We start from the raw sequence: 13,203 nt of genomic DNA on the forward strand, positions 1-13,203 counted from the left end.
AAACCCTATCACAAAAAAGCTATTATGGTGTAGTGAATGTCATGTCATCGACTACGACGGAGAATTCTTGTTCTCCATCCTAATTACAATAGAAACTAATGTGGTCGTAGAAATAAGCAAAGAAGTGGCGTCTTTGAATATGAATCGTCATCACTTACGGTAGATGGCTTATCCTAATCTACCACGATCCGGCTCGTGAACGATGCTCCATAGGTATCAGTTCCATCAAGTCTTGAACGACTATTCAGGGAATGACTATAGGAGATGTCATCTCAAAACTACTCTGCGAAGCGACTCGAAAATCCTGGAAAAACCCTCAGAAAATTGGAAATTTCTTTGTTTATGGAGGTCAGGGCGCAAGTGCGCTCGGGTGTTTTTGGAGTTACAGGTTGTGGGAAGTCGTCGCGCTCAAACTTAAGAGTGCTTTCGAGTAAACTTTTCGACAATGTATAGGGTATGGTGCGCTCGTAAGTGCTGAAGCAGAAGTTTAAGAGGAAAAAGAAGGAAAAGCTTGGAGTGAAAGGTGAAGGATGATGGTGGGGTGTAGTGTGGTTTGTGAGTGTAGAATGAAGGTAGTTTAAATAGGTTCTGAGCTTCCAAAACGAATCGGCAAGTTGCCAAATTGTTTAAGGCAATTTTCATAAATAGAAAAATTCCAAACCCGAAAACGGAAACAAACCATATTCTTGATTTTCTAACAACCCTGGTATCTTTTATACTGAATTTAGATAGTAACTTCTAAACTCTCCTAGGTTTCATGCTACCACCACACATATTCATAGATATGCCAATATCGGCCAGATTCTCAACCTTTACTCCAAGACAACTTTACAGAAGATGATCATATAACGAATTATGCTCGGTATAAATATTACCACCCCCAAACAATTCGGGAAGGTGGGATTAATGATAAAAACATGCACAATTCGAAAATAACCAATTATATTAAAAAAAAAATTTAATCCAAACAACATAAAACAAACACATTAATATTTAAATTTAACAACTGAATTAAAATCCAACTAATAAAACAATAAAAACAATGAAATAACAGCGAACACAAACTGATGGTGAACACCTAGCCATGTGATGAAGATGGACCCTGAGATGGAGATTGGTCCTGGGATGAAGAATGGCTTGAGCCATCTGTCCTTCGGCGACGACGCTCATGCCTCTCAGACTTGTCTTAGCCATAATCCTCCAAGGTTGGCATGCGACGTAGCATCTCTATTTGAAGCAAGCGATGTGCTTCCATCTCAGCCTTTAGTACTATATAGTGGTCCTATTGGCGCTGGTGCATAGTCTCCATGTTAGACAAGATATCTTCCTGACCCCTTTCGAGCATTTCAACTCTCGTCTGAAGGTTCATTTGTTTATTTCGAAGTACAATCTATCTATCTCGGATATCTTCACAAATACCATAAACGCAACGCAAGCCAGTTTGCAGCACTTGCATGCGTTCTAAATTTGAACTACAACTATCTAATGCATCGTCATCCAGACATGTCATATCTTCCATTTCATCCGCCAACTCAACTACATTTCCTGCAGACAACGGCCAAGTCTCTTGGATGCAATCCGTATAAATACTTGCATTAGAATGCAATTTGATCTTAATAGGAGCAGATTTTGCGACAGCTCTAAATGAGAGCATGATCTTAGTGATCAATACGGGAAGAGGCGCTAATAATGCTCTTTTCCCTCCTCTAATCACATTAAAAATTAAATCGAGGATGCAGAAATTATACTTATTAGTTTGCAAAATCCGAGAGCGTCGCGCGACATTGCGAACCGATATCATTGACTTTTTTCTTTCCCGAGGGCGTTCCTACCAATCCACCGAGCTATAGCGGTTGATTGGTTCTCGAGTTACTGCACCGGGCGGACGAATGAGAACTAGTATTGTATTCACCCACCACAACGGTATCTTTCATCAAAGGGAACTCCGGTAAGATAATCGATTCACGAATGGTCGTTCTAGGTTGCTTTCAAAGCGTAACGCCCTAACAGCTTTAGCGGTAACTATCGTGTTACTTCCTTTCTCGTTCCTGCTACCTTAATGAAAATTCTATCCCCCTCCAATTCCCGCTTCTTATAAAACTGTTCTACCAAATCAAAGTGGTAGAACTCCTCAGTCGAGTACCACAGTCCATTCCAATTTCTCCTAATCATCTCCGCGTCGTAAAATGGCGCTGCGATGGCATAAGCGAAAACGTGCTCGGCAAAATCCGACGTCTTAAAATAACCATGGGAAATATTGAAACAATCTATGGGTTTGTATAATGGAGTGTGGGGATGCGATTTTAGACAACTTTACTAAAAAAAACCGATGGTGGTGGCGTCGATTAAGTAGCGGCAGCTCAAATTTTAGATTTTTGGTGGTTTTTGGAGTTTTAAAATTGTTGGGGTTGGTGGTGGTAATGGTTTAGAGAAGATTTCAGATTGATTTAAATGCTTGGCGTGGGTGTAGTTAGGTTTTCTTTTTTTTTTTTTTTTTTTAATTTGGTTAGGTTTAAAACTTTGTTAATGGCGGTGGTGGGATTAGAAATCGCGATACTGTTTGTTTGGGAAGGAAGGGGGCGCAGGTGCGCTCCACTTGGGCGCGAGTTGAGCCCAAGCCCAAATCGAATTCGAACTTTTCCGATATTTCGCGCAATTTCAAATTCAATTTGTCGCTTCGTTACTGGTCCGATTTTGGCAAATGAGTTATGGAAATGATCAGTAGAGAATTTCCAATCCAATGATCCATAAAACACTCAATTCCAACCATGGGTGACGTATAAGAAGGTGGAAAATGCCTCGAAGTGCGTGAGTGACGTAAGTTATGCGAACGAAGGGAATCTACGTTATAGATAACGTCAACCCGAATGAACTACGACTAACGGGCCTAAGCAACACAATGGAAAGTTCAAGCAATCCGGATGGAAAGATCGACTGCCCACCCCCAAACAAATTTTTAAACACAAAATTTGTTTTAAACGTGGGTCGTTTAAAGTCAGATTCCCAAGACTTGTTGGATTGCTATTTCTATGATTTTAGAATTTTTTTTTTATTATTATTATTTTTTTTTTTTTTTTACACTCCATAGGAAGGACCCGGTTACCTGAATGGTGCACTTACCACTATATGGAAGTGAAAGGAAGTACACCAAATGACAAAGGTCAGTCCTCATTTACAGGGTCCTGTAAAAGGACTTCCTCTATATCAGGGAACAGAAGCTCGTGAAAATGTTTTAACCGTTGGTCATTGACTTGAAAGGTACTGTTATCCTTGGGATTTACCAAGGTGATTGCCCCGTAAGGGGTGACTTCAGTAACCAGAAAAGGACCAAACCAACGGGTTTTTAGTTTCCCTGGGAAAATATGTAGAAGGGAGTTATAAAGCAAAACCTTTTGACCAACCTCAAACTCTTTGCACAAGATTTGCTTATCATGAACACGTTTCATGTTAACTTTATAATCATTCGCGAGATCGTAAGAATCGCTACGGATTTCTTCAATCTCATTCAATTGCAATTTGCGTTTGACACCCGCCTCATCAATATTAAAGTTAAGACTTTTTATAGCCCACAGAGCACGGTGCTCTATTTCAACGGGCAAATGACAAGGTTTCCCAAATACAAATCTAAAGGGAGACATACCTATAGGAGTTTTGAAAGCAGTTCTATACGCCATAAGGCATCCGATAGACACTTCGACCAATCTTTCCTATCAGGATTTACAGTTGTTTCTAAAATCTTTTTGATTTCCCTATTAGAAACTTTTACTTGTCCGCTAGTTTGTGGGTGATAAGGAGTTACTACTTTGTGTGTAACTCCATACTTTTTCACTAGGGATGCAACAACTCTGTTGCAAAAATGTGTTCCACCATCACTAATGATGGCTTTAGGAATGCCAAAACGACAGAAAATATACTCCTTAATAAAAAAAATACCACTGTCTTATGGTCATTGCTAATGCAAGCCATGGCCTCTATCCATTTAGACACGTAGTCCACGGCTACTAGAATATAAATGAAACCGTGGGAAACAAGGAAGGGACCCATGAAATCAATGCCCCAAACGTCAAAAATTTCTACTATCAAGATTGGATTTAATGGCATCATATTACGCTTCGTGATTCGCCCAAGTTGTTGGCAACGAATACACGTCTTGCAATGCACTTGGGCATCCTTAAAAAGGGTAGGCCAATAAAATCCACATTGAAGAACTTTAGCGGCTGTTTTCATTCCACTAAAATGGCCACCACACTCTTTGTCATGGCAGAACGATAGAACTTAAATATATTCCCACTAGGGAATGCAACGACGAATAATCTGATCCGCACAATACTTAAAAAGGTAGGGCTCATCCCAGTAGTATAACTTAACTCTGGCCAAGAACTTCTTACGTTCATTTCTTGACCAATTATAAGGCATAACATCAGCCGCTAAATAATTTACAATGTCGATACCATGGTGCTTTGAAAAAATAGCATGATGATGCTCATCGGGGAAAAGAGTCCGGTATGGACTCAGAATCACTATTGTCATCGTTTGTAAGTCTAGATAAGTGGTCGGCAACTACGTTTTCAACCCGTCTTTTGTCTTTTATTTCTAATGTGAACTCTTGCAGGAGAAGAATCCATCCTATTAATCTATGCTTAGCATCCATCTTTGCAAGAAGGTACCTAAGGACTGCATAGTCCGTGTAAACTAAAGTTTTAGAACCAACCAAATAAGGACGAAACTTATCTAAAGCATAAATGACAGCTAAGAATTCTTTTTCAGTAGTTGTATAATTCCGTTGAGCATCGTTTAAGGTTTTACTAGCATAATAAATAACAGTGGACTTATTATCTAGTTTACGTCCCAAGACGACACCAACCGCAAAATCTAGCATTACACATGAGTTCGAAAGGTTTAGACCAATCGGGAGACTGTATAATTGGTGCAGAGGTTAGGGCAGCTTTTAAAGTTTCAAAAGCCTGCTTACAGTTAAAATTAAAATCAAAGATTGCATCCTTCAAAAGCAGATTAGTTAAAGGCCTAGCTATTTTCGAGAAATCTTAATAAAACGCCTATAAAAACCTGCATGGCCTAGAAAGGCTCTAATATCACGAACAGTCCGTGGTTTAGGTAGAGTCGCTATCTTATCTAGTTTGGCCTTATCTACTTCGATGCCATCACTAGATACAATGTGACCTAGTACTATGCCCTTTTTCACCATGAAATGACACTTTTCCCAGTTTAAAACGAGGCTCTTTTCTTCACACCGTGTCAAAACCTTAGACATGAAAACTTCCATAAAGAGCTCTACCATGTCACTAAATATATGAAGCATACACCGCTGGAAGGTACCAGGAGCATTACAAAGGCCAAAAGGCATTCGTTTATAGGCATACGTTCCAAAGGGACATGTGAATGTAGTCTTTTCTTGGTCATCAATATCAATAATAATCTGAAAATAGCCTGAGTAGCCATCCAGAAAACAATAAAAAGTATGACCAGCTAGGCGTTCGAGCATCTGATCTATAAAAGGTAAAGGAAAGTGATCCTTTCGTGTCATAGCATTTAAACATCTGTAATCAATACAGATTCTCTATTTCATAGGACCTTGTGTGACAACATAGTCACCCTTTCCGTTACGTACCATGGTAATTCCCGATTTCTTAGGAACTACATGAATGGGGCTTACCCATTCGCTATCAGAGATTGGGTATATGACACCCGCATCGAGTAATCGTAAGACTTTTTCCCTAACCACCTCTTTCATGGCGGGGTTCAAAACGACGAGGTTCGCGAAGTCTTGGCGTTATCCTCCAAATGGATGCGATGAGTGCAAACATTAGGGTCAATTCCCTTAATGTCGGCTAGGGACCAACCAATCGCAGACCGATGTTCCCTAATCACCCTGATTAAACGTGTCTCTTCATCCTTAGTTAACTAAGAAGATATAATTACCGGATGACTATCATCCGGATCAAGTTGAATATATTTTAACTCCGGGGGAAGAGGTTTAAGCACTGGGGTGGAAGGAATGTCAATAGATGTTTCATCAGGGTCCCCATTTTGCATAATGAATACTTGCTTAGGTAACAAGTCTTCATACTCAATATATGGAGCAACCGGCGTGTTTACAATTGGTGTGGACTCAAGGATGGTGTTGACTTCCTCTAAGTAGGAGTCATTTACAAAATCTGAAGTTCCAAAAGAAAGGAATTTGTACATATTGTTTTCGGGAAAAGTGTTGTTAAAATAATCTTGAGCTAAGCTCTCGATCATGTTAACCTCCCCATCTATAGACGATTCTGGTAACTGTTTCATCATTTTATAAACATTTACCTCAACAGAAAGATGGCTGAAAGATAAGGACATCTTACCATCGCGGCAATTTATAAGAGCGTTAGTAGTTGCCAAGAAGGGGCGCCCTAAGATGATCGGTATGAGTCGTTAGCGACTTACGTATCGAGGATAACAAAATCAGCAAGATAGTAGAAATCCACGAACCTTAACAAGCACATTTTTCCACTACACCCTTAGGATACTTAATTGACCGTGTCGCTAACTGCAACGTTATTTTTGTAGGTTGCATTTTCTGTGAACCTATTTGTTTTATACAAATAATATGGGAGTAAGTTAACACTCGCCCCGTGTCTCTAATAAAAGCGTCGTCGTGTGGGAATCTCCTAAGGTGCATTTTACAGTAGGACGACTAGGGTCCTTGTACTTAACAATTCCATTATTTTTGGATAAAGTTGGGAACTGTTTAGTTAGAAAGGCGTCTTTAGGTATGTTGGTCTTACTCCTAGTAGTGCACAACTCCTTAAGAAACTTAGCGTGGTTAGGTAGCTTTTTAATAGCTTCGAGAAAAGGAAGGTTTATCGTTAGATTTTTGAAAACGTTCCTAATCTCCTCAAAGTTTGTATCCCTGGTTAGCATGGCTAATTTCTTAGGGAACGGTGGTTTCCCTCTATATTTAGCGTATGGCTCGACTTGATGTGTAACCTTGGCTTTCTGTTTCTTAGGTTGTGGTTTAACTGGTACCTCTACAGTGGTAGGCTCTTCAGTTTCTATTTCGGTATCTAGTTCGATATCCGGTGTAGGGAGTACTGATGGGGTAACTATAGGCATAGTTACTTTGTTATCAACCACTCTTCTAGAACGGAGAGTGGTGATGGCATTTAGGTCACCTACGATTGTAGTTTTTCCGTACTAGTATTACCGTTTACCTCAAAAGTGCGTGTTTCTTGTTTTAGGGTTTGGTATCGCTTGTCCTGGAAACACGCCTTTTGGTTGGGCTTTCTCTTGGGCTAACTGTTGTATGCCCTGATTTATGGATTGTAAGATCTGTTGGTTTGATTGAGTCATTGTTTGGAAAAGTTGTTGGGTAACCTATATAAAAAGGCCGACACGATCCGGGTTGTGTAGGTGTAGTAGTCACAAGTGGTGCATTTTGGAACTATCTCACGTTGATTATTTATGGGTGGGTTGTGATAGTTATTATTGTTAACCGGAACGATACCTCTATTGGTATTATAACTATTATAATTACCCTGACCTTGTGTTTTACCTTGTCATGGTTGCGCTTGGTTGTTATAATTATTATAATTCCCCTGACCTTGTCCTTGTCCTTGCCTAGGTGGAGCTTGGTTATAATTGTTTGCTTGCCTAACATTTTGGTTATTAAACCCTGGAGGTGTAACTTGTTGATTGTTTCACCAACTGAAGTTGGGATTTTGTCTCCATAGGGCATTAGGAATAGGATAGCTATTAATGGAGCAAGCATTATCTTGCTCTGATTGTTGTTGTTCATAGGCGAGAGGACAATAGGAGTCAGGGTGCTCAAGACTCAAACAGAAATTACATGGGTTGGAGTTTCCATTCATGACGGGGATAGGCTTTTGTTGAACAGAAATAGCCTCAACCTTTTTAGTTAGGGATTTGATTAAATTTTTAAGTTCTGGATCGGGTTTCATCTCAAACATACCGGTGGCCTTAACTGTTGAAGAAGAACTAGCAGAGCGGGGGATATCATCACTACCCCCATTATTATTTGCGTTTAGTTTGATCTTTTAAAATTAAGTAAGCCTCCAAGGCTCCTTTACTTAGGAAACTACCCCCATTCATTATGTCAAGGACTTCTTTATGGTGATGTAGAAGTCCTTTGAAAAAACAACGAACTAACGTGTCTTTTGCTAGGTTATGGTGTGGACACTCTATAAGCAGATCGGTGAAACGATTCCAAGCCCGAGAAAATGATTCATGAGGATTACGCGAAAAAAAAATGAATCTTGGAAAGCATCTCATCCGTCTTTAGGGGTGGGTAAAAATGTTCCATAAACAAATTTGAACAAGTTTAGCCCACGAGTCCATTGAGTTAAGCTTGGGCAGTTAACTAAGACAACGCCTTATCGGCTAAGGTGAAGGGAAATACCCTCAGTTTAATTTGTTCCGTACCAACCGTAGGATGATGGAATGTTGTAAGGACTTGTTCAATCCTATGCATGTGCTGATAAGGTTTTTCATGGTCTAAACCATGAAAAACGGGTAACAAATTATATATGTTTGGGGGGATTGAAAATCCCCAATCGGGTCTGCTAGAACGATGCAAGATTTAGGGCTATCGCCAAGGCTTTGTAAAAGTCGAGAGAGGAGTCTCTCTTTTTCAGCCATTATGTCAGGAGGTGTGGTGGGTGGGATAGTAGCTAGAGGTGTAGTGATTGGTATACTCGATAGACTTGTTTGTTGACGTTGACGGTTAATTACGTTCAGTGTTTTTCTCCGACCAGACCTTAATCTCATGCAAGTCTAAATCTAAACACGACAACACTCCAAACAATCTTGATATATTAGTATAAACCTCTAACTGGATATGCGAGGTATGGAAGAAAGGAATACCTGATTGCGTCCTTGCTTCGCTTATGAATAGCATCTTGTTTACGCGTGTTCAGTGTATATAACAAATTAGAACACTGAAAAACTTAAAAAATCGAAGTTCGAAACAAACCTATGGAAATCCGGCAAAATTCAGCTTAAGGCGCGGGTGCGCTCACTTTGGGCGCAGGTGCGTTCAGTGTAAACTTCGAAGTTACAGTGTTTGAGCGTGGGTCGCGCTCGGTTTGGGCGTAGGTCGCACTCAGGGTTCCAGGCGTTTGGGCGCAGGTGCGCTCCGTGTAATTTTTCGAGGAACTTTTCAATGCTGAAATGGACAACCACAGTATGAATCAAACAAGGGTGGGTGGGTTTAATGGGACTCAAAACGTAAGTAAACTAAAACTTATTTTTACTAATTGCTATCAAGTTTTCTACTCTCAATTCTATCGAAATAAAGTGGAGTAAGTAACAAATTCGTTCCACTCCTAGTTCTTTAGCATGGAATGATTTCTTACTTAACTAATCAGTCTTATGTCTAGTGAGAGATTTACGAGGGGAATTCTATACTATGGGGTGGATTCAATTGACAAGTTACGAATAACGGAATGCTACTTAAATCTTGAAATGTGAATCTAGATAAAGAATTAGAGGGGAAGTGAATTCACCTCGAATCCAACTTAATCACCTAGCATAGACTATTGTAATCCAATTCTTACGTTCTTACGGTAAGAATTGCTCGTTCTAATCCCTAATTAGCATGGCATTTCTACCAATTATAACTAGCATGTGAGGTCGTCCACCCATTCTCATGGCGAAACACGACCTTCAAGAATGGAATAGACTCTACAACGACTCTACACTATACAACTAAGTTTTCATCAAGGCTTCATCAACCCCTCTAATGGGGGTTTTAGCCTTGATTCATCAAACCATTATTTCTCATTGAATTATAACTAAACATCATACCAAAATTCTAACTTGGCTAATTTAACTAACAATACTTCAATCTAATTTAACAACTCAGAAATGATACTCAACAAGAATTAAAATTAGATCTATAAATTGAAATGACAAAATCGAAATTGACAAACTAGCTATTTTATTAATCAAACTACTGAAGAACAATGATTCTAAAGATTAATCTAAAACAAGAATTGAAATGAACTAAACTTAATTTTATTTAATGAAAACTAGATCTAGAATTATCTATAGTTTTAGGTCTAACTAGCTACCATTAACAAAGAGCTAAGCTTTTGTTTTTATATATTTCAGATCCAAAAATCGTGCATGGGCTTGGAGCCATGTTTTGGGCCAGAGAATCAGGCCCAAAACCCAATTCTTTCAGTCCAAAAAGGCCTCTTCAGCTACAGTTGTCTTTGACAGACTTTTCGTCCACTTTTGCTCCTCTGATTGGTCCAAGGCTTGGACCATTGGAAAGCTCTTTCTGAGCCGGTCGTTTTGACATAAGGTAGACCCAATTCCAAGGTCTGAATCCAAAGCTACGGCCTTCGGAAGTTCTGCTAACTTTGTGTGTTGTTTCTGCCCGCGTTGACTTTGACTTTTTAGCTTTGACCGGGCTTAGAAAGGCTTTGTCTTCTTGAATCTTGGCCTTTAATCACAGAACTCCTTAGCAACCAACCATTGCTCCTTTATCTCATCAAAGTGGCACATTTCTGCACATAATTGACTTTGAAGCCTGAAACGCATAAAAATACGTAATCAGTATTAACTCTTAATTATTACTCACATAATTGGTCTAAAAGTATAACTGTTACAGGGTTAAAACTACAGTTTTGGGCTCTTATCATCTAACCCTAATTTCTCCTCACGGTCCCTGTTGTAGCCTATAAATAGAAACCTCTTTCTCTGGCCGTTTTTTACCAAGGTTTTGCTCAAGAAAAGTAGATCTAAAATTGATTCCAAATTCTGTGAAAAAGAGAGGCATGGACAGAAAGAAAAGAAAGGGTTGGTAGATCGTTACCCACACAACGTCCATTCTAAGGATAGGAATACAACAGAAGATCAAGAGATTGCTAATTTTATAGAGCTTGAATTCTCAAAGTTATCTTAGCCGATCTAAAGGTATGATTTCTATCCAAAACCGTGGACGCCCATTATTCCGCTGCGCGTGGGTTTTCGCGGTTTGTAATCATTCGATGCAACCAAAACGGTTCCTACAGTAGCAACCCAAGACACCTTGCGATCTTCTGACATATTTTGATAAGCAAACACATTCTCTATCATGGCAGTCCACTCAAGGCAAACCTCAGGTTCCAAGATACTTGTAAACTTTGGAATATCAACATTTGGTTTCAACTCATTCTCAGTTGGTGGAGGACGATTCACAATAAGGGTAGGAGGCAAATTATATGTACGAGGTTTTTTTCTATTTATCAACAAATCTAGTAACTCGGTAAAACATTCATCGAGAGAAGTCATCAAATCCACTTTCAATTTCTCAATTTTTTTTTCCAAAGCAATGAACTTCTCATCATAACCAGATGTTTTCTCAATTATATCATTCACACTCTTCTCTAATGCCTCAAACTTCATATTAAGTTCTCTAATTGTCGTCACCATAAGAATAATAATAATTATTTTTACAGTGAACAATGTCGCGGTGAACAGTATGTGAACGTAATGCATGTTTTTTTTAACCCTAAAAAATTCAAATCTTTTTTTTAGAAAAAAAAACACAAAAAACAATTGATATACCTTTGATAGAGTTGCGAAAGTAATTATTTTTCTCCACTAATTCTTTTATCTTCTTCAAGGATAAGAAAAATCAACTAGGACCTTCAAAGGCAATAGAAGCTGTGAAATCTAGCTATTGATACCAATTTGATGCAATCGTAATTGCCAAGAAACGAATTCTATGAATTCTCAACTAAAATCAATTCAATTCAATCCAAAAACTAACTTGGGCAAAGGCATACAACTCCTTATATAGGAATATAACTTCTAAAACAAATAAAACACCCTAAATTCATAATTAATAATAACCCAAAAATACCCTTATACTAAATAACCTCAAAATACTAGCTAGACCCAATTCTAGTATTCCCTAATGGCATTTATAGAAACTCCCTAATTCACATCAATAATTATGTTATGAAATTCTTAATTCAATGCTTAGATGTAAAGTAAAAAAGATTGGTTAAATTGGCCCATGGACGGGCTTCTTATATATTTTTGGACAATTTTTTTTCGCTACTCTTTTTAAAACATATCAATTTCACTATCTCCGAATCAAGATTAGAGAGAAAATATTATTTGAAAATGAGCTTGTTCCTTTGCATATCCAATTTCCCATTATTCGTAGGATTCAAATAAACAACATGAATAGTAGGATTCAGTTAGTTTTATCCTCTCTCCATGTTTATTGGGCACGAACTTTCATTTTACCCAAGAAAACATTGAGCAACATTGATAAGATTTGCAATAGATTCCTATGGGCTGGTCCGGAGATGACACCCAAAATGCATCTTGCTAGCCACTCTCTCATTCGTCTTGGGAAAGATCATGGTGGATTGGGGATAGTAGATTTGAAGACATGGAACAAGGTTGCCTACTGTGGCCTCGTTTTGAAGATTGCAAGTTATGAATACTCTTTATGGGTTAAGTGGTCTGTTGAGCATCATGTCAGAAAATAACACTTTTGGACTATGAAAAGTCTAGCTGATTGCTCGTGGGTCTGGAGGAATGTCTTAAAGCTTCGGAAGGCTGCCCAGAAGCTAGTAAGGCATCAGATAGTGAAAGGAGAGCAGACTTATGTATGGCATGATCCTTGGTGCCATGATACCCCGTTACTTCAGTGGCCGGAAGCAGTTCAACTCTTACAGGTTCCGAAAAATGCACTTGTTAGTGATCTTATTACTGATAGGAGATGGAACCAACTAGTTATTAGTCTGCCTGCGAGTGAACTAAAAAAGAGCATAGAGGATACTGAGTTGAACTCTATGCTAAGGCAAGACCAGGTCATCTGGACTCCAACAATCTCAGGACGTTTCACAGCCAAGTCAACATACATGGCACTCAAGCAGACTAAAACAAAAGTCAAATGGTACAGAGTGGTTTAGGGTAAGCTAGTTGTTCCTAAACACTCCTTCACTGGTTGGCAATTGTTTGCGAATTGTTTACCAACGCAGGATAGGTTGGTTAGGAAGAAAATTATTACCCAATCTACGTGTAGTTTCTGCAACTCTTCCAGGGAGCACTCAAAGCATCTATTTTTTTATTGTCCATATACAAAAGGTGTTTGGGCGAGAGTGAAAAGATGGTTGGGCTTGAGCACTCAAGTTAAGTCATCAACTGCCGAGTGGTATAACATTATGAGGATTTGTAGAGATG

The 13,203-nt window shown here is 38.9% G+C and overlaps 1 protein-coding gene across 1 annotated transcript; it reads left to right on the forward strand.

The window, feature by feature from the left end:
- The first annotated feature begins 12,518 nt into the window (after nucleotides 1-12,518).
- Nucleotides 12,519-12,932, forward strand: LOC147510082 (uncharacterized). The gene has a single exon (XM_086598003.1). It carries the CDS (start codon nucleotides 12,519-12,521, stop codon nucleotides 12,930-12,932), a length of 414 nt encoding a protein of 137 aa, XP_086454129.1.
- The last annotated feature ends 271 nt before the right edge of the window (nucleotides 12,933-13,203 follow it).

The sequence above is a fragment of the Coptis chinensis genome, chromosome 3, assembly GCF_015680905.1.
Source record: "Coptis chinensis isolate HL-2020 chromosome 3, ASM1568090v1, whole genome shotgun sequence".
In the NCBI taxonomy this organism is placed as follows: domain Eukaryota; kingdom Viridiplantae; phylum Streptophyta; class Magnoliopsida; order Ranunculales; family Ranunculaceae; genus Coptis; species Coptis chinensis.